At 37.3% G+C, this 27603-nt stretch overlaps 1 protein-coding gene across 6 annotated transcripts in view; it reads left to right on the top strand.

The window, feature by feature from the left end:
• Kiaa0825 (KIAA0825 ortholog) overlaps window positions 1–27603 on the top strand; it is a 432213-nt gene that overhangs the window by 87796 nt on the left and 316814 nt on the right. For 5 of the 6 annotated variants that reach the window (XM_037211082.1, XM_028891593.2, XM_037211083.1 and 2 more), the window contains 2 exons: window positions 10746–10907; window positions 22965–23059. In XM_037211082.1, coding sequence (XP_037066977.1) covers window positions 10746–10907; window positions 22965–23059 — 257 coding nt within the window. Of the gene's footprint in view, window positions 1–10745; window positions 10908–22964; window positions 23060–23171; window positions 23387–27603 lie in introns of those variants that run through there. The other variant, XM_037211086.1, reaches the window with a different exon arrangement.

Below are 27603 nucleotides of genomic sequence, written 5' to 3'. Positions count from 1 at the left end.
TTGAGAAAGGGATATTAGGAAGATATTTTATTAGCAATGTGCCATTAGCACACAATACTTAAAATTTAAAACCCACTTCATTATGCTAGAGATGTCTTTTTATTAAGATGCTCTTTGAAAGGGTTACCTGGGAGTTAAACCTTTGTAAAACACAAGTCAGATAAGGAAATATTCAAGAATTGGGCTGAATAGTGTTCTGTACTTTGGCTGTATTGATGCAACCATTCTTTGAGTAGCTCTTTAAGTAACAGTGCTCACACGAGCAGCCTGATATTCTTGTTCCTGTTCTTGGTCAGACAAAACAAACCAAAGAAGAAAGATAGAACACAGAAAAGGGAGGAGCGTCATGCCTGGTCAGATAGCAAGCAGTGTGATCTTGGCTCATGTAACAGAGAAGGCAGAGTGGACTGTGAGAGAATTTTGTTATCATTAAGCAGTAAGTTTAGGTAACAGCTCATGGAGCCAGTGGTGGCTGAGAACCATAAAAGGAAATAATAGAAGCAGCTTCTCTTCACTTTTTCCCACTGGCACACAAGAGTGGCTTCAGATGACTCTATCTCCACCCTGTTAGGTTTCCTTGGCATGTGAAGCAAAAGGTTATTTGCTGTGTGGTCACTCTTAGGGGTAGAGAACCTCTTTTTCAAGCTGAGGCTCTTAGTACGTCAGGTAGATTTATCCCAAACACTGGGATTCTCTCAGCTCACACATCTACTGGTTTGGGCGATGACTACCAATTCTGTCAATGTAACATCTGTCTTGGCCCAAAACATCAAGAAAGAAGAATTGAAGGCAAAGATATGGGGGCTGGTGAGATGGTTCTGGTAAAGTGCTCTACTACTGAGTCATGAGGACCCCACAAAAAAAGCCATATGCCATAGTTTATGCCTGTAATCCCAGGGCTAAGTAACCCAGAGATCACTGCAGAGGTGTCCTAGCCAATCAGTGAGCACCAATTTCAGTGAGAGACCCTGTCTCAAGAAACCAAAGGGGAGAGGGACAGGGGAAGACACCTGACATTGATGTCCAGTCTACAAGTGCACTCTCAGGGATGCACACACACACAAGCATACAGCATGCACATGTGCACACATGCACAACAACAGCAACAATTGAATAAGTATAAAAGAAAGTACAGATATGGTCTATGTTAATAATTCACCTTTTCCTAATAGAGCATTTTGTTGTCATTTACCACTATGAAATCAATTGCCACTTTGTCCAATCCGTGTGTTTGTCTAAGTTGCAGAAAGGATGAGTCCATTAGTTGTTATGTCTTGGTACATTCCCCACCCAGAGCCTGCTGTAGTAGTCTGTTGAGAGTACTCTACTTAAATATAATAAGACACTTAATTCCATGACTTGGGAAAAGCAATAAGGAGGTATGAGATAAAAGTTGGACTTGATTTAGTCTAGCAAAGAGAAGTACACACTAGTAGTAACTGCCAAGTCTCCATAGTGGGAATTTCTGAAAACTCGGGCAAATCAAGTTAGGAAACCCAAATCAGATGACCAATAGCTCATTTGTATATTTCTTAGAACTGTCTGCCCAGCATTGTTTCCATGGACATAGATGCACAGGTTTTTTTTTTTTTTTTTTTTTTTTTTTTGGTTTTTCGAGACAGGGTTTCTCTGTGTAGCTTTGCGCCTTTCCTGGAACTCGCTTTGGAGACCAGGCTGGCCTCGAACTCACAGAGATCCGCCTGCCTCTGCCTCCCGAGTGCTGGGATTAAAGGCGTGCGCCACCACCACCCGGCAGATGCACAGGTTTTTAAACTTACATTGGAGTCTAAAAAGATGATGAACACACAGAGTCATAAACAAACAACAGATTATAGTTTGGGCACAGCAGATCTGCAAAGGTGGGTTTTGGGACAGCACCATCATTAATATTATGGATACTTCCCTGGAGGACAGTAATAGTAAATTAAATGGCAATGCTTAAATATTCACAGTGAAATGTAATGCACTGTTTACAATTGTTTCTTTAAAATCTTTCCTAATGAAATCCTTACATGGGAGCCAGGCATGATGATGCACACCTTTAATCCTAGCACTCTGGAGCAGAGGCCAATGGATCTCTGTGAGTTCAAGGCCAGCCTGATCAACAGAGCAAGTTCCAGGACAGCCAGGGCTACACAGAGAAGCCCTGTCTTAATAAGTAAAAAAAATTCCTACATGGAAATTAATATGAAACAAATAGATATAAGATTGGTATATAACAATTAGTGTATATAAATTATATGAATAGAATATGACTATTAAAGTTTTTTTCAATATGATTTCATATTAATAAGTTTCTAGTATTTTATTAAAGAGACATAATTATAAAGGGGGGAAAGCCAAATTTCTTTAAAAGTTTTTAAATATAATTTTTTAACATTAAAATAAAATTACATAATTTACCCTTTTCCTCTCCTTCCTTCCTTCCTTCAGCTTCTATGTCCCTTCCCCACTCACTCTCTGTCAATTTCATGGCCTCTTTTCCTGTATTTGTTATTTGATATATATATGCATATATACATATATACACATGAATATATAAATACAACCTGCTGAATTTGTTTAGTGTTGCTTATATGTATACGATTTCAGGACTGACCACTTGGAATTGGATAATCAATTACGGGGCACATCTCTGGGGAAGACTGACTCTCCTTTTCTCAGCTGTTGTGATTTGTCTGTGTTTATTTGTCTAGGGGTAAACCGCTGTGAGAATTCCCTCTCCCTTGACGGCACGTCCATTGGTGTTGTCACTGTTCAGGTCTTTCTAGGCAGCCATGTTGAGGTATCGTGGATGAAGCTGCTGTGTCGTTTCTAGGAGGCACACTCTCACAGCAGTCCTCCTGGTCCTCGGGCTCTTACGGTCCTTCTGCCTGCTCTTCAGTGATGTTCCCTGAGCCGTGAGTGCAGAAGTTGTGTTGTAGATGTATCCTTTGGTACTGAGGACCACACAGTCAGTTGATGTCTGCATTTTGACCAGTTGTGGCTTTCTGAGATAGTCTATATCTTCTGCAGAGAGAAGCTGCTTTGATGAAGCATGAAGGCTCCACTGTGTTTCTAAGGGTAAGTAGTTAGAATGCAGCTAGAAATTAGGTCCCAGGCCTGGTACTGGAGATTGTTGGATAATCTATGGCTCTCGGGGGAGCACTGTCAGCCCAAGCAGCATTACTTCATCCCAGCACTCAAAAGCAAGCAGATCTCTGTGTGTGTGAGGCCAGCCTGGTCTACATAGTGAGTTTCAGGATAGCCAGAGCTATATGATGAGACCTTGTTTCAAAAAACCAAGCAACCAACCAACCAAACAAGCAAGCAAACAGGACCAAGAAAAAAGGTACACAGGTGCACACACACCTATATGTACTATATCTAATTTTAGGTTACTATAAAATAATGATTCCTCGTGGTTTGAAATGCCACAAGGAATCATTATTTTATGGTAACCTACATGAGTTAAAGTAGTTTAACTTAAATGAGTTGAAAATAATTCATTTTGTCTTTACAGTCACTAGTGTCATTTTTTAAACCATTCATTTGTGTAGACACTGTGATAGATAATAGGAAAGTAATTGTGAAGACAAAAAGAGCTCTGTCTGTAAGTAGATTAGAGTTGTAAGAAATAGTTCTCAAGTGAACAAATGTAATGTGACATGGTAAAGGTTTAAATAAAAGTATGTGTGAGGTGAAGCGGGTGTCTAGAGCTCTAGAGCCTGTCTGCCGTGGTGTGAGTGTGGGCTTTTCAGAGGAGGCAGCAGTAATGTCTACAGTGTATAGACTTCCTGCCTTCAGGTGCAGTTCTAGTGTGGTAACCCCCCTGAGCTACCGAGCCACAGAGAGGCTAAATACCTCCTCTAATGGCACGCAGTTAGGCACTTAGTAGGGGATAGTCCTGGCTTCGAACTCAAACTCCGTATGTTAGCTGGGCCACGGGCTTCATCCTGTTCTTCGAGGAGCCTTACGAGACATCGTGATGGATATTGTAGTAAAACGTGAAGAGAAGCCAGAGAAGAACTTTCTTACTTGCACATGTGAAAAGCACTACCTGTAGGTTACCTACTTGCATGACAAAGAAAGTTCTTTTCAAACTCTGGGTAGTGATGTTTTCATTCTGCTTCTCCCCTGCCGTGGTTTCAAGGAACCCAGCACTGAAGGAGGCCCAGTGATCCTTTGGACCTCTGGTATCCACTTAGTGGGCTCCAAATTCCACCTGCTCTCAGGAGGTGACTTGAGTACTGGAGAAAGTACTGTTCATTATCTGTCGCTGTGCAGTCCTTGCTGACCTCATATTATAATGCTGTGTAAAAGTTTTCTTTACTGGAACAAATATATTCCATTTGGATTATGTCATGAATTTCATCTGGAATAATAGGACTTTCAATAGCATTTGGGTGTCACCTCTTTTTACATCACTTGTCTGGTGGACTAAGAATTCCTCCTCACTGAAAATGGATCCATTTACAGTCAATAACAGGGTGGCTAATGTTCGTTCTTGGGAAAACTGAAATGTGTGCCTTTCATCCTATTATACTGATCCACCAGCCTCAGATTATCTGATTTTGCAGCTTCTCATTTTTCTCCAGTATCTTAATGCTATTATTAACAAGAATTCTGTTGCTAATGGTTTTGGAAAATAATATGTGCTTTCAGCCACTGCCTGTATTTCTATGGTTTCATCTGATTTAGCTGGAGTTTGATATTTTTTCTAAAGGCTGCTTGTTGGAGATCAATGTGAGGAGCCCTAATATTTCTCTAGATCGATTTTCAGTGCCCTACATTTTACTAGAAGACAATGGGATTAATATTTTGTCTACTAGACAGTAAGCAAAAGTGTTTTTAAATATGTAATCTATAATCTACATTCTTTATTACTAATACATCTATAGATATATTTGCATAAATATATATTTTATATATACATGCATGCACATACACGCATTTAATTTTAGAATGAAATTTAGAATACCTTGTGTATGTTTTTATATAACTAGTTATTTTTGTAAGAAATAATTAAAAATTTTAAACACACAAAATTATATTTTAGAGTAAATTGTAGGACTGTACCCCTTTGGGTTTTTATTTCATTTCTTTTATATTCTTTTGCATATATTTCCTTTTTAGAGGTTGATTTTTAGATAGCTTTGTCAAACAAAATACTGTAATTTTTATAGAATACCATAATTTTTCTTTATTTACAAACTTAAAATATTTATTGTCTTGAAAAATGCCTTTATTTATTTTCAATTAAATACAGGTATATCTAGGATGATTGAGATTTCATTTTTTTTTTAAACAATTTCTTTTTGTAAGTGATTGTGTTGGGTCCTGAAACATAAATGAAAACAATGGCCTTGGGAAAATATTTTTGTATTTCTGAAAATGTCTCTGGAGAACTTCTGTTAAAAGCTAGAGGGAGAGCTTAATCTGTGCAGTTTTGCCTCACAAGCATGAGAACTCAGGTTCCATCAGAACTTATGCCGAGTGCAGCAGCACAGGTTTGAAATCCCACTCTGGGGAGGCAGAAACAGGAAGAACCTTGGAAGCTTGCTAGCCGCCACCCTTGCCTAGAACTGCAGACCGATGTGAGTGTCTCAAAGAAGGCCAGCAACATTCCTGAGGCTGGTTTGACTCTGGCCTCCGCATTCATGCACACCTGCACACACACACACACACAACTTCAAACACAAACATGTATACACACATGTACATATGCACACATATATACACACACATAAAAAGTAAACTTCTAATGTTTATTCTTCCAACAAGGTTTCTTTTGCTCATGGTAATTGCATGAGATGTCCCCTTTCAAGTTTTCTCCACCTGTACCATAGTTTTTCCAGAATAGCATAAAAAAGAACGGAATGGGTTTCTTTATGACCTTTTCATATTTGTGTGTGTGGGAGGGTGTGGGTGTGTGGGTGTGGGTTGTGGGGGTGGGTGTGTGAGTGTGTATGTGGGTGCACCCACGCGTGCATGCTCTGGTCCTATCCACTCTCCTTTCCTACTGTTCCCAAACAAATGGCCACATGGAGGAGGCTAACATATGAAATACTGTGATGAAATCCGTTACTTTGTACACTAGCCTAAAAATCAATTTTAAAAATTTTTAAAAAAGTAGAATTTTATTGAAAGTTATTTGTGTTTTTACATACTTTCCAGGATTATAACCTACCTATAGTCATACAGAGAGAATAATTTTCCAACACAAAGGAATCTGTTTGTTGTTTTGAGATTGTGCCTTGCTGTGATGTCCAGACTAACCTTGAACTTGGATTCACAATCCTTTTGCCAATGTCTCCAGAGTCCAGTGATTCATAGGCTTGTACCACCTACTCCAGCAAATGATAGTTATTATTATTTTAAAAGTGATTATTTGGATTGTGATTATTCTTATCATAGTTATTTTCAGTGTTAAGTGTTCATCTCCACCCACTGTACGTGCTCAGTAGGATCCTGGACTATTCCTTACCCTCAGAATCATGTGTGGTCCTCAGATGGTTTCCTTTAGCCCTCAAATCGATTTTGTGGATATTTTTCCACAAGAGAATTTTGGAGGATTTAGGATACATTCACCAATTTTCAATAGTGTCTCTGAAAACATACCGTGATGACATTAAAAGCAACAGTTAACGAGGTGAAAAGAGTACTATCAAAATCAGTCACCAACTCACAAGGAAAGATCTACCAGCCAAAGAAAAAGGCACACAATAGACCTGCTCAAGTCATCACAAAAGTGTGCGCCAATGGCTCCCTTCCTCAAAAATTTCAGAAGTTAATAGATTGGTCGGTAAATTGGCTGGGGTTTCCTGGCCAAAAACATTTGCAAAATATTCAATTTGAAAAGTTTTCACTTTATTATAAAAGTAAATAATGTGAGTTAAAAATAAAGTATAGAATTTCATGCTGCATTTTAGGAAAGAAATTATTAAAATACTAGAGAAAGAATAGCCACTTAACCCTTACTATAACTTGATCACTGCTCCTTGATGATAGTGTTGCTCTAAGTGAAAATTTTATTTTTTCCCTTATAATACCGATATTTTAGTTAGAATTAATGTTTTCTGTGCATATCATATCCAAGCTCATCACATAAACAAAGCAATGATTATTAATTCGAACAGCAATGGTTGACAGGGTAGGTCAAATGTAGTTCCTTGTGTATAATCATGTGTGCCTAAACTTCACTGAAAGCAAGACAGTTTCATTGGGACTTAAATAATCAATTAAATAAACCAATAATTTAATAAGTAATAAATGCTAAATTGGCTTGATTTGGGAAGGGTAACACCTCGTTCTATGCAGATGAAGTTTTCTGAGCAGGTGATTTGAAGAAGAATAAACTAATAACATTGAAAGAAGAGTGGAAGAGAATAATAATGAATAATATAAAAGGAATATCTGCTTGAAGACATCCTGTCCTGATCTGGTTAATGGCAGGAAGTCTAGGAGGCACAGTGATAGAGTTCCTGAGGTAAAGTGTGGTGATTAGGATACAAGTCCTGTGAGATAGTGTAGAGAAAATAAGTAAGTTTGGGGAAATGCAATTCCATCCTTTGTGTTTAATTTTGTTTTAATTGGCCTTTCACAAAATGAATTTATCACAGAATTATTTTCTCCATAAATTAAGAACCCTCACAATGCCCCTTGGGAGAATTCTGGTCTAAGAGTGGTAGGAAATAAGGACTACTAATTAATGAGCCTCCTCCGTAATCATTGCTTCTTTGGGACAAAAATGAATAGATTTAGGTCATACATATTATTTGGCCCTCTTTAATAAGTTATAGAGTCGTTGAATTAAAATGGATTTGCCTTTAATAATGTTGTATGTCTACAATACAAGGTCCTTGTAACTGCTGGTCCTGAAAGTAAATCCTCCTCATGGAGAATCCACAAGCCCTACAGATTTTAGACAAGTGGCACTCAAGGTCTAGTGTTTCAGCTCTCAAAGATGTTTCTTCAGGTGCTTCTTTGCTTAGTCTATAAACGTTTGTAATATCTTAAACTTGGATTTGAACCAGATAAAGGCTTCTAACTATGTTTAATTCCAAATCACACTATTGAGTAGCTTTGCCTAATGAAACATTAGAAATGATTCTTAAAGAATATGGAAGTTGTTTTTAAAATATGTGAGTTCCAAAAAGAACTTGGGACTTTAAAAGGTCACTAGCCCCTTATTTGCATAAGTAAAGCTTAAAAGAAAGTTCTGGTGATATCTAAGATAGCTGAACAGCCAAGTTTAAACTAGGAGCCCAGGCCTCTGTGAGAGGACTGTTTCTATTACCAAAGAAGGAAAACAGCTCCCCTAGATGTCCAAGGTTGATCTCTAGTTTCCATGTACACACAAATGCATAAATATACACACACATACACACATCAAACAGCCTGATAGGGAATTGGTCAACAACTATAATGGACATGCTATATTCATCTTTTCTTTTCCTTTTTTGGAACATAATTTTTTTTTAAGAAATGTTTTGTTGTGTATGCTGCTTGTACACTTTATGTATTTGTGCATCTTTCTAAAACAATCACAGGTAGAAGATAAGCGATTTAGAGACTTTTTCAAATGTAGGATGATGTTTAATGTGGGGATGAATATAGAATTTTTGTAGGAAGTTACAGATATTTTTGCATTTTAGGAATAGGACTCAATTCCACAGTTGTAATTTGTAGATAGATTTCTCAGATTACCTGCAAAGATACAATGATAGTTTTGGCTGGTCCTCACTGAAAGTCTATGTTTTGTAGGTTTAAGTTTGATGTCAGTGTCTTAGCTTTTTAAGTGAAAGTGTCACTAGCCCCTTATTTGCATAAGTAAAGCTTAAAAGAAAGTTCTGGTGATGTCTAAGACAGCTGAACAGCCAAGTTTAAAGTAGGAGCCCAGGCCTCTGTGCACTAGAACTTGAGTATCACTTGTCTAAAATCTGTAGGGCTTGTGGATTCTCCATGAAGAGGATTTACTTTCAGGACCAGCAGTTACAAGGACCTTGTATTGTAGACATACAACATTATTAAAGGCAAATCCATTTTAATTCAATGACTCTATAACTTATTAAAGAGGGCCAAATAATATGTATGACCTAAATCACTGAAGTGAAATGGATTACCTGTAAAAGACCATGTTCCCGAAACCATCCTTCTAAACCCATGTGATGAGAGCAATCTGTGTTCCACGATCAGCTCTCTTCAGTTTCTGATTATCACCCTTCATGTTTTTCTGCTAACATCACCAGATGCTTATTACAGTGAGATTATGAATTTTCTAATTACAATTAATCCTTTTAAATATGTTTCTATAAATGGAATTAATAGAAGAAAGATTCTTTAAATCCTTGAACATATAGTCAGAAATACCATCTGGTGATACATTTCTAATAGAAAAGCAACAAATTGAAGTTAAAGATGCCTAGTAAGGAAACTATTCTTTCTACTCCTAAATGTATCCTGTTTTCTATTGTAATTAAATGGAAGTGTGATTTGACTAGTAGTATAATTATGAGAAAAAACATCAAACTTTAAGTTTTTATTTGTATATATAAAATATATACCACAGTCGTTCATACAAAAATGAATTTTAAACATAACTTCATGGATTATGTAGTTTTTATATAGTTCTTTTATTTATATATTATGTCTACAGTGTTCTGCCTAGATGCATGCTTGCAGGCCAGAAGAGGGCACCAGATCTCACTATGGATGGTTGTGAGCCACCATGTGGTTGCTGGGAATTGAACTCAGGACCTCTGGAAGAACAGCCAGTGCTCTTAACCACTGAGCCATCTCTCCAGCCCGCGTTTTTATATAGTTATTACCCATTTGCCACATTGATTTGTTTCTTTTTAATGATATAAAAATAACATACAGAATAGTTTGAGGAGTTACATCTGATCTTTACATGTTTTTCTTTTATATTTTAAATCTCAGATTTATAAAGAAAGCTGTCTGAATACCAGGGAAATGTCCTGGTTTTCTTGCTATCCAGGGTCCTCAGATGCACAAGTATTGTTATTTTACTACAAGTCTGCATTTTATGGCTCCTCACTTATCTTTCTGTTTCTCTCCCTTCCCTCTTTCTAATTCTTTCCTCAAAACTATTTTAATTAAGACTACATGGTAGACATTTATTCTTATATTCTGCAGAATATATTATCTCAAATCAAAAGTATCTTTTTTTATAACTACAGTTCAATATTTAAGCCCAGAAATTAAGAAGCATGTGACAAGAGCATTGGATTGTAGATATTGTTAGTATGATGTTCCTTATAGTAAAGTAAAATGTTGATCAAATAATGACCTCGGTTCCTATGTCTTTTGGACTTTTGTACACTCTAATATTTCTGAGGCTTGGTTTTCTGGCACAAATATTTTTGAAAGGTACTGACAATCTATTTTGTAGACTGTCCCTTAATTTGAGTTTGTCTGATGGTTCCTCATAATCAGAGTCAAATTATGCTAGACTTTAAAAGTTAGTTTTATAAGATGTCAATTTTATAACAAATCACATTCCTGTTTATAACTCTAAGTCAAGCTAATTATTTGTCATAATTGCATCAAAGATGATATTTATCTCTAGCTTTTTGGAAGAAATGATTCTCCTATGAAAGATTTTTATATGTGTTTTGTAATGAACAAGCTTCTCTAAATTATGAAACTCTTGTCAATTTTATGGTATATAAGATCAAATAAATTGTTCTGAAATTTTCCAAAGAAATCAATAAAATGTGAAAGTGTCTATCTTTTCTTTACAGTTAGCCCTGCCTGCCCACAGAAGCGAAGACACTCTTCTCTATCCTTAGATGAACTCAAATTCTTAGCGCAGCTAACAGAATCCTTTTTGAAGCTGGAAAACAACATTCAGGATCTGTTTGAAGAAATGTTTTTATTGCTTAAGATGCCCAGGAATTCTCCAGGTACTGTACTCTTTAGTTAATCATGCATAGACATTTTTTTCTCTGATTGCTCCCTGCCACTTTTAATCTGTACCATTATTTGAATGAAGTACATGGTGAAGTTATGTAGATTAATATTCAGCATGACACACAGTGTGGGTTGTTTTTTTATTGTTACACCTTGAGAGTCTTTAATTCTAATGGGGAAAAAAATCCTGAATTTGTTTTGGATTATTGCCCTTAGCTAAAATGGTATATATATATTTTTTTTCAAAGAACCACAGGCTGGCCTGTTGAAAGAACCACAGGCTGGCCTGTGGAAAGAACCACAGGCTGGACTGTTGAAAGAACCACAGGATGGCCTGTTGAAAGAACCACAGGCTGGTCTGTGGAAAGACAAGCAGCCCCGTGACCTCCTCCGGCAGTGTTCCTAGCTCAGCAGCCGAGCTCTCTCACCCTTCCAGCAGTCCTGGAGGAATACACTAGTTCTCTCCTTGTAGGGCCAGATACTTCATATTCCAATATCTAAAATGGAGCTGTGAAAATTAAATGACCTAGCACACTAGGTCCTACATAAGATATTTAAAAGTTATACTCACCAGTCAACAAATGTGAGTTATTATAAATACTCATTGTAATTTTACACTGTTATTCTAAGTTATATGAAATAAAATCTCTTTGAAGAACACTTTACCATGCAGGTTGGAATGTTTCTGACAATAAGAGCAGAAGTCAAAGGCAATGGCCAAGATCCACTCTTAGTTGTCTTGTGTGTATTTTTCAGGGTTTTCATTTTATCCACAATGATGTATGATGTTCTCTTTCACATACTACCACGTGGCATGCTGAGGAAGTGGCTCCTCTTCCAAACAAATTGAGGGGAGCAGGGATTAACTATCCACATTTTTGACATACAAACCCCGTATCTAAGAAAAATAAATCGTTAGCCTCTCCCTATATAGTTTTGTATTTCTTTATTTACTTTGACTTATATATTAGAAAAGATAGTAACGGGGGTTGAAGTTTGTTTCATGTTTAGCATAGTTAAACGGCTTTCTGACTTTCAATTCGCTTTAGGTAGCACTGTTAGAAAGTAACTAATATAGATCATTGTATTTGTTCATTTTCTATTACTGTAGCGAACTTTCTGAGCCTGGTCAATTTAGAAAGGAATAGGGTTTATTTACCTCCTACTTTTGGAGAAAGTCCAAAATGTATGCTGACTCAGGTGAGGACCCTCCCAAGGATGGTGTTGCCAGTGCCCACCCAGTGCATTCTCCTTTTTCAATGTCTTCTACTCTTTCACTGCCGTCTGGGAAGCTAAACTCTAACGTAAGAACTATTGTGGGACTCCAGTACACCCAACCTATAACCATCACTTTACCAAATTTCAGCTCACTAAAAATATAAGGGAGGAGTACAGATTTCTGATGCTAGCAATCATGGAAGACAGAAAATGCTTTAAGCAAAAGACAAATAGGAAATGGAGAATTAATTAAGAGGTAATAAGAGCATTAATTGATTATCTAAATGGAGTTAATTTAGCTCAGAAATTTTTGAGTAATAAGACTTTCAAATTATTGGTGATATGCCAAGGCCTCAAAGAATTGATATTAGCTACTGGCACTCATCCATCATGACCAGCCAAGATAATGCTTCCTCACTTTCCTATGTTCAGTTCTTTTCAGAAGTAAAGACATAGAGTGAATTCCAGAACGTCAAGGTCTCTCCCCATCATCTTGTTTTCATCCTAGTACAGCCCTTGACAATATGTATCAATTATGAGAGAGAGCTTTGTTCTTAAGTGAAACATGACTAACATTGTTCGAAGAATATGATAAGGATATAAAACTGAAATAGACAAGAATTGAAGAGAAGATTTTAGCTGTTGATTTTAGAAAAAAAAATGAAAAGCTTATTCCACTGCATTAGATTAGGATTTAGCCTTGGTGAGGCTTCTATACACTTCTGTACACTCAAGAGCAGGCATTATGATTGTTGCAAAAAAAAAAAAAATCTGTAATCACCTCACAATATACAGTTACTGCTTGTAGATGTAACCAACCGTCTTATTAAATAAGAAACACAGAACCAATGTAAAAGAGAAAGCCAAGAGATCAGAGCTCAGAGCTAAAATCTCACCCTTCCTCCTGTGGTGGTCCTAGCTTCCCGAAAGAGAGCTATTTCCCTGTGTGTAAGTCGTTTCATAGTCATTCTGCCTTCTCATTGGTTGTAAACCCAAACATGTGACTGCCTCGTCACTGCCTGTATGTACAGCCCCCCAGGTCTTAAAGGCATATGTCTCCAATGCTGGCTGTATCCCTGAACACACAGACATCTATGGGGTTAAAGGCATGTGCCACCACCGCCACACTCTGTCTATGGCTCTAATAGCTCTGACCCTGGGCAACTTTACTTATTAACATACAATCAAAGTCACATTTCAGTACAATTAGAATACCACCACAACTGCTAATCCATATTTGTGGGTTATCAAATTCAATATTTACAATTAATTTTTGAGCGACAGGTATAAGAAATACCTCAGTAGTAGAATGTCTCTTTTTGATAGGTGTATTCTTTAATTTTTCAAAATATTTATTGTGCTGCAACAATATTTTTAGTAATTCCCTAACACTTAAAATAATGACTGCTGTCAGAATACTGTTAATGCAGATTTGCTGATTAAAATCATATTAAAATTTCTCTAACTTACTCTAATTTCACTTCATACTGATGATCTAGAAATGTTGTTAAACAATAAACAAAAAATAAAATGAATGTGTGCGTGGTGGGGGGCACATGCGGAAATAGGAAATCAAGTTGTAAGAACTGATTCTTTCCACCATGTTGGTTCCAGGGATTGAACTCAGGTTTGTCAGACTTGGTAGCAAGCACCCCCACCCTGGAGCCATCCCACAGGTCTTTGCGATATATGCATTCTTTGGTGTTGAAATTCATGGGTTTGGGTTTTGGTCTTGGTTTTGTTTTGTGTAAGAAAACCAAGATTGCATTGATCCTACACAACTCTATATAAATGACTGTAAAGAATGATCTTGAAGGAAATTATTGGGGGAAATAATCATCTGTTTCTTTGAATGTGTCAGTGTTAATCAGTTCTTATCAAAAGCTTTGGCTTCTCAAATTAGGAGGAAAAGATACCCTGAGCTAAATGATTATAGAAAGCAAAGGAACCTAGCTGCACGTGTTTTTCTAGAATCTCTTTCTGGGAGACAATGAAGGGAAAGAGAGCAGACCAGGTGACTTCCTGGGTCTTTGTTTTCATTGGCGTATATTTTGTTAGCTTGAAAACAGTGACCTTATATGATTATATGATCTAAACAATCCAAAGAAAGTAAAGGATTTTCCCCATTGTCCAGATGTTTTAAAAATATCCACGTGCTTAACATCAATACAGAAAATATAAAGATAATTAACCAAACATTTGACTTTCTACTTTAATGTTTACTATTATATTATAGACTCATCCAAATTGGCAGTTCTCTTAGTAATCAGAATGTGAACAAGAGAATTTGTAGAGACAAGAGAAATCTTCTTTAAGAAAGAAAATTTAGTAGTCCTCCCTGTTTGTTTTTGTTTGGTCCGATTTGATGGTTTTCTGACTTCATCATTTAGAAAGTGATTGACTGAACCGATGCCATACTGCATTTCTTTTATGTGGTTGTATTTTTACAGGCTTGCTTTAGGTTTGATTTTGGGGGGCCATTTCTGATGCTTCTTCAGAATAAAGTAGTTCTCGGGCAGTTCCTCAAATTTTCCAAAGGTGGCATCTGAGATTTATCTAAACCAGGAGGCTTCTTGGCCCGCGCTTCCCTTTAGCACCAGCAAGGACAAAGCGCAATGGCTGCTTCAATTGGATGTAAGAAGAACACTTAGGGTTTGTCTCAGAAGAATCAAAGATTTCAGATCTTCTGAAAGATTGTTTGTACTCTTAGGGGGTCTTAAGAGGGGTCAAATGGCTTCTAAGAGTTCCTTAGCTAGATGGTTAAGGGATTGTATTAGGGAGGCGTATGTAGTTAAGGTAAAGAGGCTCCTAGGGCTTCTAAAGCTCATTACTCTAGGACTTTAGCTGTTTCTTGGGCAGAGAGGTCGAAGGCTTCCACATTGGAAATTTGCAAGGTGGCCACCTGGGCTTCTCTTCACACTTTGTTATGGTATTATCTCTTGGATGTAGTCTCTTCTACAGATTCAGCTTTTGGTGGGAGGTTGCTTGTGAGCCAGAAAAGAGCAGTGAAGAAAAGAAAGACTTGCACTTCCCACTCAGAGCTGCCAACAAGGCAAGTTGCTTTGAAGTGCACACAATGGGAACCTATGAAGACCAATTTGGGTGTGAAAGTGGATGTCACAGGGAAGTACTGCCAACCTCCAGTCCCTGTGAAAGAGAGCAAAGCGGCAGCGTGCAAAGTAGCCAGAAGTGTAAAATAACCACAGAGAACTCTGTAGGGGAAGCTGGTGAGCGGCTGGCACTCATGTGACCCTCTGTGCTCTTCTGAGGTTCTGAAGCCAGGCTATGCTTAAAGAGGCCACTGTAGATTTCATGCAAATAACTGTTTTCAAATGCTGTGCCAAAAGTAGACAATAAAGTATGTAGAGTTTTTAATATATTTTAAGTATGTACAGTAATTCCCCAATTGTTCAAAGAACTCATAGAATTTTATTTTGTCAAGTTTTGAAATTGACTAATTGAATTACAAATAAATATAAAAATGCGGCAATGTTGTATCCATGAGATATTAGTGTGTAGCCAGTGTTATTTATCCTGCCTAAGAATGACCAGTTTTACTTTTACACTTAAAATTAAGCTTCTTAAAAGTCTTTTAATTTGGGGGTATTATATTTAAAAAATTAATATAAGTACTTGTAAGTTACTCATTCTGGATTCATGAACCAGCAAGAAAAGGCTTAGGAATATTGTCTTTGTCTTACTCATCTTGAAGGTTAGCAGTTGGTTTCTACCATCTGGGCACTTCGTTTATTGAATAAATATAATGAATGTATTTGGGAGTGAAATGTTAAATAGAAGGTAGTCAACTTCTTCCCTAAGACTTAAACTCTAGCTCTACAATGTCAGATAGTTACTTCCAGAGATAGATCTGAAAAGACTATGCTTCAAAGATAAATACCTCTTAAAACTAGCTAGCTTTATGAGCTTCTATAGAGTATTCAGATAAATTGGTTTTGAATAGTACTATATGCATACCATAAAGCTTTTGAACAAAACAAAGGGACATATAGTCAGGATGAAATTGCATCTTTTTTCTACTTGTCTACTTTCTGGAAACAACGACCTCCACACATGCTCCTATATTAAAATAATAAATGGTTGTCATTCTATACAAAGGGTCTGTTCATTAGTAATTAGGAAAATGCAGAAACACTTCCCGATCAAAGAGAAGGAAGCAAATTCAAAGTCATTAATTCTAAAGGAACCAACTGAGACTAGAGAGATTACTCAGTCATTAAGAGCACTTGCTGCTCTTCCAGAAGACCTAGGTTCAGTTCCCAGTACCCACCTTGAGCAGCTCACAACTGCTTTTAACTCTCGTTCCAGAGAATCCAATGACCTCTTCTGGCTTTGGCAGGCTGTGCATGTGTATGGTGTACATACATATGCTATAAAACACACACGTGCACATCAAAAGAATAAATCTTGAGAAAACAAGTGACAACCATTCTAGATGTGATTAACATGTTCAGGTTCAAGCAGGTTAAGATAATGGTGTAGAAAAGCTGCACACAGAGTAGATGCACATACATAAACATAGAAATATATGACTATACAGGAAATATATGCAGTAAGATGTTGATTGTCGCCAATATTAAAATGATGCAGGCATATACAAGATATAGAGCTCCTATGAATATACAACTTGATGAAGTCTATATGCTAATCATAATCATATTTGCTATACATGATGAAGAGTTTTCCATTGTTATACATAATTTAATTAGGTATTCATTGATGAACATTTAGCATGCTCTACTTCATTTCTTAGCATGATGGTATGGCAAATTTTCTTGGACTCTGGCAAACTTTCTTGGGCTGTGTCTTATATTTACACTACTCTATCTGAAAGGTAAGTTTCTTATGTAGAATTATTAAATAAATAGTCATGTTCACAAAAAAGATGAAAAGACACAAACTAAAAATAAGAGTTGCAAAAAACATGTGTGATAATGGATTCATATCCAAATATACAAAGAACCTTTAAAATTCAACAAGACAACAAGCAACCTGATTTTAAAATACATAAAATATCTGAGCAGACATCTCACCAAAGATGACAGATGGTGACTAAGCATATGAAAAAAAAGATGCAAAAAATAGTACGTCACCATGGGAATGCAAATTGAAATGAGATATTACTGTACACCTATTAGAATGGCAAAAATCCAAAGAATGCTAAAAATACTACTTTCTGGCAAGTATGTAGCACAAAAGTAACTCTGCTCATTGCTGCTAGGAATGTAAAATGATAGAGCATCTTTGCTAGTCATTTGGCACTGTGTTACAAAGCTAAACATAGTCTTACCATATGATCGAGTAATTGCACTTCCAGGTGTTTATCCAAATGAGCTGAAAACTTATGTCCATGCAAAAACCTGCCTATGAATGTTTATAGCAGCTTTATTCATAATTACCAGAATTTGGAAGCAACTAAGATGTTCCTCAGTAGGTGAGTCAATAAACAATCTGTGGTATATCAATATAATGGAATATTATTCATCAATAAAAATAAGATTCTCAAGCCATGAAATGATATGGAGGAACCAAGAATGCATATTGTTAAGTGAAAGAAGGTAATATACAAAGATTATATACTGTATGATTCCAACTACGAGATTTTAGCAAAAGACAAAACCACAGAAACACTGAAATTATCCACCTTGCCAGGGGAAGGCGAAAGAAAAGCTGCACAGGTTGTACAGGTGGTTTTAGAGCAGTGGGACTGTTCCATATGACACTTGTGGTAGAGACATGAAACTTGACAGTGTCCATAGAATCATTTAACACATAGGTAAATCCTAGGGGAAACTCTAAACATACATAATAATGTTTTAGTATCAGTTTATCAGTTGCACAAATATACGACATCACCATAAGATGTTAAACATAGGAGAACTAGAGGCTGGAGACACGGCTCAGTGGTTAAGAGTACTTGCTGCTCTTGCAGAGATCCAATATGTCCTTCAAGGGCAGACCTCTGTGACCCTAACTTTCTTCCACTACAACCCATCTGTTGGCTGATTCACCACTTCTTAATAGCTCCAGAAGGGAGGGACCAAGGCTTTACCCTGCAGATCATTTGAGGGACACTTACCCAAACAGAAGCAGAGGTGTTATTACCTAAGCAGGCATTCAGAAAACACAAGTGTTATTTCTTTCTGGACATTCTATTCCTTAGAACATATTCACACTTAAATTCATAGAACCACATTCAAAAGGAAAACAACACCCATCTGCTAAATGAATTTATTGGTTAGTCTCTACTGAGAAAATCACCAATGTGGTTAGAGAATACAGAGAATCTAGTTCTTAAAATTCCTTGAAGGCTAGTAAAAGAAAAGAAAAATGGGATTATAGTATGTAATTTGTCATCCCATACTAATTGCAAGCCACAAAAAGGTAAATGCTAAATTATTCATTTAATGCAATCTTGATGGAAAAGTGGTAAGTTTTCTTCTTGTATTTATTTACTACATTTTGAAGGTCTTCTCTCCCACCACGAAAAGAGCTCCTTCATTATAAAACTTAACATTGCAAAAATAATTCCATTTTAAGAGTTAATGATTATGTCTCTCCATGTCTGTCCCAGGTTTTTGTTTTTCAAATTAACCATTGTTAATAATTACTAAAAGCATCCTGATCTACTGTTGTCTTTCTAGGCATTTTGTTCTTTGATGATGATGATGATGACGGTGGTGGTGGTGGTGGTGTGTGTGTATGTGTTTGTGTGTATGCTCATGTGTACAGATACATGTGCATGTTTTTATGTGCAAGTAGAGGTTACAAGTCAGCATTGGGAGTCTTTCTCAATTTCTCTCCAACTTTTTTAAATTTTGCATTTGTGTTTGTGTGTCTCTGTGTGTGCCGGTATGTGTGGATGTGTGCATGCCACAGCACGCATATGGAAATCAGAGACGACTTTCAGGAGTTCTTTATGTCTATGATTTAGGTCATAGGAATCAAACTTTGGTCACCAGGCAGGCACCTTCACTTGCTCAGCCATTTTGCAGAACCACCAGATTATCGAATCTGGCACCTTACAGTTCGACTACACCAGTTGGTCAGAACCCCCCTGGGGTCCTCTGTATCTGCCTATTAGTGCTGAGATCGTAGTCAAGAGCCCCTGGTTATATGTGGGTGCTTGGGATCAAAGTGAGGTCCCCATTCGTGTGCAGCAAGCTCTTTATCAATTGAGCTGTTTCCCCAACCCTTCTTTTGAGAAAATGTTAGTATTTCATGTAACCCCGCCAGTTTTAAGTGTAGTATTCTAAACTGTTACTTCTGTGCAGCCCGAGCTGACTTCAGACTCATGAAGTGTTTCCAGCCTGTTCCACCAGGTCAGACAAAAGTTAACTTTTGAAACTAACAAAGAAGTTAATGTTTATTTTCTACTCTTATGTCGTCCTGTATTGTCAACGTGAGTGTAGAGAAAGGATCTTCATTCTGCAGATTACACATGCATGTATGCCAAATATGAATATAATTGCAAGCATACAGATTTCATCAAGTTGTGTATTTAAAAGGAGTCTCTATCTTGAATATGCCTGCATAATTGTAATACTGCCCCGAGCCTGTATCTTACCTAATATATTCCCTATGTATCCACATATGTGTATGTTTATGTGTATGTATCTACTGTGTATTGCTCTTCTATGTAATTAGTATGTTAATCACATCTAGAATAGTTGGTTCTTTTGAAAAAAGATTTATTTGTTAGTGTGTGTGTGTGTGTGTGTGTGTGTGTGTGTGCGTGCGCGCGCGCGCCAGAGTACATGTGTATGCATCATGTGCATTCATTGCCTGAAAAGGACAGAAATGGGCATCCGATTCCCTGGAACTGGAGTTACAGTTAGCGTTGAACTTACTAAAGTACTGGAACAGTCCTGGAGCCTCTAGAAGAGCAATAAGTGCTCTTAGTGACTTAGCCATCCCTCCAACCCCAGTTCATTCTTTTTTTTTTTTTTTTTTTTTTTTTTAAATATTTATAAACTGTATGGCCGTGGCAGGCTTCTTGCTAACTGTTCTTATAGCTTAAATTAACCCATTTTTATAAATCTATACCTTGCCATGTGGCTGGTGGCTTACCGGCGTCTTTACATGCTGCTTCTCCTGGCGGTGGCTGCAGTGTCTCCCCCCTTCTTCCTGTTTCTCCAATTCTCCTCTCTCTTTGTCCCGCCTATACTTCCTGCCTGGTCACTGGCCATCAGTGTTTTATTTATTTAGAGATATCCACAGCACTTCCCCTTTTCTTCTTTTTTTAAAAAGGAAGGTTTTAACTTTAACATGGTAAAATTACATATAACAAAACAATTATCGAGCAAGAATTACAGTTACAATATTAAAGAAGATGTCCTATCTATCTTGTATTTGTGAGTTTAAGGTTTTATATCTAACTTATCATTTATCATAACTGAGGAAATTACAACTATCTAGTCTTTAACCACATCAAAGACCTGAGAAGGAACATAATGGTACCTGAGAAATGGTAGACGGATGCAAGCAACTTTCGGGAATCTTGCAAGAGTAGACCAAGACAGCTGGCAGCCTGGACAGTCACCTAATGTTTCTCAGCATTGTTGGTGCATTCAAATTGGCTACAGGCCTAGAGTATATGACAGACCATTTTCAGAAGCAGGAATTCTGAAAGACCAACTTACCCTGTCTTGGCAGAGTACAGTGGTCACTTTCCTTGTGTCCCGCTTGTCCAGAAAGGACAGCATTGTATTCATACTGTCAGCCATCAAGGCAAGGGCAGTTCTTTGCCCAGTAGGCCATTTTGTGCCAAAAAGACAAACTTCCAAATGGAAATGTCTTAGAAGCCCAACATTCTCTCTGGATCAAATTGGTGCAGCCAGGAGCAATTGTGTCTCATGTCAACAGAATTCTAAATTATTTAAATGCCATATTCTCTAGGTCTATGAAGTGTTTGAAGATTACCTATCTATCTGAAATATATCTATGTATACCTAGAAGACTTAACTAACATGGCTACAAATATGATTATCATAGATGACTAATTATTAATCTATTTTTAATTATCCATTACAATTTTAAATGAGTTACATAAACATAATACCTCAAACAAGAATAGAAATATATATATATATATGTATATATATATATAGTATAACAAAATTAACTTCAAGTTTGTATCAATAAACTAAAATTTATACCAATGTAAAACATTTTAAACATAAACTAAAATCTATACCACTGTAAAACATTTTAAACGAGTTGTTGTTTAAAAGTAGGTTCATTAATCTACCCTTTTATCTTATCATCTCTATATCCTCCTATATATCTATATCATATCCCTTTTTCTTCTTTAGAAAGAGATCACATTTATAATCAACCTGTTTTAAATAAAAATATTGTTTTTTCTCTGTCCCACACCAGAGGGCTCTTTTGATTTGGGACACAAGAATCTCTTAACCATTTTTTTTTTTAAAAGCAATATGTCTGGGTTTAGAGGGGGAGTGAGCCAATTCCACCTCTAAAGCCAGGTTGGTATATTTGGGAATTTGGGCGTAGCATCTCTTACTACTTCCTGCTGGAGGGGGGCGCTGTATCTTATGGGGACACAAAGAAAATTTTAGGCCTATGGGGTAGTCCTTGAGGCTGTATTGTGGGAGCCAGTTGCCTTGAAATCGTTCTGGATGTTGGATCATCTGGGCCATGGTGTCATCGGAGATATTTCAGGGGTCTTGGCTGGTCAAACCTGATGTATCTTAATCTGGAACAAATCCATAGCCTCTGACTTTCTGTGGAAACAAAAGCAGAACCTCTTTTTCAAAGTAACATATCCTTATATCCAAATTTTGAAGTCAAGGTACCTTTAAAATTTACATTTTGGCATAACTGAACAGCTTTTACAATCAAATGTTTTTCTTTAGTTACAAATATCAAAGACAACATAATCCAGATTTTCTGTGCGATAGCCATTTTTACATGGCTTACTACCTTTACTTTTTATTTTAACAATTTATTTTTAGATACTATTTGTTTATATAATGGTATATATATATATATATATATATATATATGTAGTCTTTTAAGCCTACGTATATTTTTACATGTATTATAAACTATTTTATCTGAATCAGTTTTATTGACTATAGCCTTCTAAGCCTGAAACGGCGCTGTGGCTGCTGGCTCCGCCCCCTTCAGCTTCTCAACATGGCCGTGGCCCGTTTTCTCCAGCTCTGGGAGTCATCAAGTCTCCGAAATAGTGGGTCTACGCTTTTATCAAAGCAGCGTGTAGCCCAGAAACCTCTTTTTTTTTTAAAAAAAAAAAAAAAATACTAGTAAAGACTAAATCTACCACACAGCCTAATGTGCCACTGGCAGACGCCTCATTTCCGCCATACTGCCGGTCAAACGCACACGCCAGGAACCCGCCAGTGTTCAAACCCGCGTTTTGCGGCGTCTAGCTGCCTGTATGAGACATGAAGCAGGAACCTGGTTTTGGCTCTGTTTAGAATTGGTTATTAAATATTCTCAGGTTTAAGGTGGAAACTCGAGCCGTTGGGTGCCATTTGTTGCTGGAGGGCTTTTCTCCAGGTTCCACCAAACCCCGCAGTCTCACAATCCACTTATAAAATAATCACTCAGACGCTTATATTACTTATAAACTGTATGGCCGTGGCAGGCTTCTTGCTAACTGTTCTTATATCTTAAATTAACCCATTTTTATAAATCTATACCTTGCCACGTGGCTGGTGGCTTACCGGCGTCTTTACATGCTGCTTCTCCTGGCGATGGCTGCAGTGTGTCCCAGTTTGTTCTTTTTAAATTAATGCTTTTGTATTTGTTTCCTTCTCTTTGCTTAGGAATATTGGAAAAATCTGATAGGGAAGCCATGGTAGAGAAACATTCGTCAAATGAAACCAACATCCCTCCAGAGCCGTTATTACCAGTCAAAGAGGTGAGGCTTTTTATTCACATATAACAAGTTTACATTTCCGTGAGTCTATTGTGAATCAAAATATCTGAGTTTTCCCTTTGCTCCCAAATAATCTTTATTGAAATTTCCTCAGAAGCTGTAGGCAAAATTCCAGAAGTCTTACCATCAAGTAACTAAACAGCAGATGCTGACAAGGGTGTTGGGAACTAATCCTTACACACTGTCGGTGGGAATGTAAATTAGGCCAGCCACAATGGAGATCAGTGTGGAGTGAACAGCTACACCTACCATGAGACCTTCCTGTGCCACTCCTGGCTGTATAAAAGGAGGAGTCTAAGTCACCACACGGTAGGGACAGCTACTTACTCATTTCGTTATACCTCCATTAGCAATCGCCAAGTTATAGCATCATCCTAGCAATCAGACAGTAAAATGAATGGATGAAAAATGCAGAATATACATAGCAGACTTATTCATTCATAAACAACAAAGTGACATGATGCATTGTGGACACAAGGCTGTTGAAATGAAAATAAAGATGATAGGCTGAAGGGACATGACAGTTTGACCTGGTCTGTGTTTGTTTACTCAGTTTACTCTGTTTGTGTATGGAACTAGAGATTATCACATTAAGTGAATAAGCAAGTCTCAGAAGGACAAATGGATGTTTCGCTCAAAGCATGGATTCTAGATTAGACAAGACTTTAAGCAGAAGGGGGTCTAACAGGAGTAATGGAGGACTAGCTAGAGGTGAGGGGTAAAAGAAAATATAAAACGAGAATAACAATGAATCTGATCAAAATACTTTGGATAAGTACATGAAGATGTCATAACAAGACCCATTAATTTATACAAGTAATATAAGCTAACAAGTTAAAAATGTTTTTAACAAAAATAAAGTTGGGTCATTGTTCTCTTGCACAATCAGGTTCATGAGAATGGTATGAAACTTTTGTTCCCATCTTGGCTCAGGATCTGTATTTTGAGAATGTGAGCTATAGATAACCATTGAAAAGTGATAAAATGCTGATTTTCAAAGGAAAGACATGAAGGGTTGAATGAATCTCTTTGTCTACTTGTTCAGGATTCATTGCTATGATTCTACTCTGTTCTGTATTGTAGAGAATCGTGTCTACCATGCTCTCATGCTTTCTGCATTGTGGGAATGTCTGTATAATTAAAGGTATTGATGAAATATTGGAGTGCAGTAGTTGCAGAGAAAAAAATTAAAATTCCCTGTCCCCCAGCTCTGTGATCCTGTGACAATGCTGTGACTCCTGGCCACAAAACATTCTGCGTGTGATTGGAGTCCCACTGGGCAGCTGTGCCTTGATTTAGCCTCTGTTGACAGCCTCGGTCTCTCAAAGCACAGTGACTTTGCTTTGCCTTTTCTGTCTTGGGTGTGATTATGATTTGCTCCTGTGTTGTGCTTCACAGTTGGCTTGGCTTTGCCCTTCTCCCGTCACCTGGGTCACTGTTAGTTACCTGTGCTTCACTCAACAAAATATCCAACACAAGGAACTTAAGGATAGAAGAATGTATTTGTTTATGGGTTCAGATTTCATTCCAGAATGGTTGTGGGAGAAGTATGATAGCAGAAGCAGCTCAGTCCATGTCAGCAGGAGCCTGTTCACATCATTATGACAAACAGGAAACAGATAGTGGGACAGGAAGCATCCCAAATCAATATAATCCAAGGACATTCCTTAGTGAGCTACATCCTCTTACCTTCAAAAATTTCAATAGCCTGCCCAGAAAAGACCACCTCGTGGGAGTGAGTGTGTAAGCCTGAGTTTGTTAAAGCAGTGGTTCTCAACTCTCTGATGCTGTGGCCCTTTAACACAGTTCCTTGTGTTGTGGTGACCCCCAACCATAAAAGTATTTCATTGTTACTTCTTGCCTAAAACTCTTCTACTGTTATGAATCATAATGTAAATCTGATATGCAAAATATCTGATATTGAACCCCCAAAGGGGTTGTGACACACAGGTTGAGAACCACTGCTGTAGAGAGACATTGCCCATTCAAGCCGTAACAGAAATTAGTTCCCTACATTAAACTCTTCCTTTTGAATTCCTTACATGGTTTCTGCTTTCTCAATTAATCCTGAGTAATATGCTGCATAAATATTTTAAAAGACCAAAGTCTGTATAATTTATAACAGTTCCCAGTCTAGAAAGCAAGGGATATGGTCAGGAATACTCTAAAGTATATATAGTGCTTCAACAACAACAATAACAACAACAAGAAAATCAAGCTCAGCGTGAATCTAGCATTATGTAATAAAAAATAAAGTTCAGTAATTCCGAACTGTTGTGTACTGAAAAGAAAGCCACTCCGTTCTTTCTTGTTTTCTTGGATTAACTAACAAATGTTCTTTATTTTAACTGGAATGTGTGTGATGCCAAATATCAGATGGGAAGAGAATAAGCAATCTTTCATGAAAACATAGACTTTTAGAAGATGGTGTCAGTGTGTAGAGGTTTGCAGTTTTCTTTGTATGAGTAGTGATTTATGTCTTTGTTTCTCATACTTGAAGGGGAATTCATATGGCCAGCATATTACAGTCACATATCAATTACCACAGGAAAAGATCATCCCTATGCAGGCAGAGAAAAAAGCATAGACAGGCATAGGAACAGTGACTCTAGCCACAGCAATCAGTCACAATTTCTACCAAATATGTTCTTTGCATGATTGGAAGATTTTAATGAATATTTGTGCTCCATTAGAAATATAAGCAAGCAAACAAACCAGGGCTTTTGTTTATTGCTTTTCATTTTTATGGAGGTAGTTTCCTTTAACATTTTTATCATTAACATGTTCCAAAGAGTTACTGTTATGCCACAGGCTATAATTTTTCTACCTCTATTGACCTATGTTTGATGCCCACATCCCAGGTGGAAGGAAAAACGTATTCCTGAAAGTTGTCCTCTGACCTTCACTTATAAGTAAGGAGATTTAGTTATTGGTTAATTGTACCCAAATACAATTGACAGACTTGTTTCAACTCTATGTTGCTAAAGGATCAAATAAATTTTAGACAGGAAAGTTCAGTTGCATTTAACTATAGTAAAACAGGGGTGGTTATTTTGACTACAGAGTTGTAGACTCATGAGTTGTATATAAACCATCTATTGTTTTCTATATCTGTATAAAATGTGTTAAAATGATGTTGGATTGGATAAACATATAAAACATTAGGCTAATGATTTTAATCTTAGTAATTCATAGGTTTATTATGATTCGTGTGTGCAGTGTGTGTGTGTGTGTGTGTGTGTGTGTGTGTGTGTGTGTGCATTCGAATGCAAGTGAAAATGCACATGTGCCAGGACACATGTGAAGATGAGAGGACGACGTTCAGGAATCTGTTTTTTCCTTCTACCGTGGGATTAGGGCTCAAAGTGAGGCCACTGAGTTTGCATAGCAAGTTCATTTGCGCATGTCTTACCTCACTGAGCCTTCTTACAGGTTCTGATTGCAGAAGTCTTTGACTGAGAGGGACATAGAAACTGCCCAGTTCAACTCAGTCTTCTAACTAAAAACTCTGATATCAAGAAAAGCAAAAGATCAATCAGTGATTTAGCGACTCAGGACCTACTTTTAAAAATATTTTATTAGATTTACTAATAAAGTGTATATATGGTTAGGAGAGTGTTATGTGCACCTGTGTGCAGGTGCTGGCGAAGGCCAGGAAGCAAGGCACTGGGTCACTGGGACTAATTAAAGGAGGTTGTGGGCCACCAGATATGGGTGCTGGGAACTGAACTCCATCCTCTGCAAGAGCAGTAAGCACTCCAATTGCTGAGTCATTTCTCTAGCGCTAAGCCTATAGTCTTCTGTATTTGGAGTAGGTGACATATTAATACAAACAGGATCTGCTAAAACAGCTCTATTTCTAAGCATAGATTTAGTCTCCTTACTACGCATGGTTTTAGTACTTTAAAGAACATCAGGAAACTTGAGGGACATCTACATTTACAGATATATTTCTGTATGAGACCAAGACTAAAATAAAAAAAAAAAATAAACCAAGTGTGTCAATTAGTTTTTGTCATGGAAGAGGAACTTAGCTGAAGGATTGCTTCCATCAGATTAGCCTCTATGTGAGTCTGTGAGGCATTTTCTTGATCGATGATTGATGTGGGAGACGGCATGCCATTGTGGGCAGCGCCACCTCTGGTCATAGGCTGTATTAAAAACTAAGCTGAGCCAGCCAGAGAGCAAGCCAGTGAGCAGCACTCCTTCATGCTCTCTGCTTCTGTTTGTCTCCAGGTTCTTGCTCAGATCCCCCTCAATGATCAGCTGTGATTGGCATGTGTGAGCCAAATAACCCCTCCCCTCCCTAAGTTGCATGTGGTCATGGTGTTTTATCACAGTAATGAAAGTAAATTGGGACTTCAAGGTTATAACATTCAATTTTCATTTTGTTGTAAGAGAAAGAAACCGTATGAAGTTGGGTGGGAAGAGGTGGAAGGTCTGAGAGGATAGAGGAAGGAAAGAATATGATCACAATATATAGGATAAAAAAAGTTAAAATGTGAAATAAAGTAAAAGAAAGAAAA

The sequence above is a fragment of the Peromyscus leucopus genome, chromosome 15 (assembly GCF_004664715.2).
Source record: "Peromyscus leucopus breed LL Stock chromosome 15, UCI_PerLeu_2.1, whole genome shotgun sequence".
NCBI lineage: Eukaryota > Metazoa > Chordata > Mammalia > Rodentia > Cricetidae > Peromyscus > Peromyscus leucopus.
This window is presented reverse-complemented; position numbering and strand designations above follow the sequence as displayed.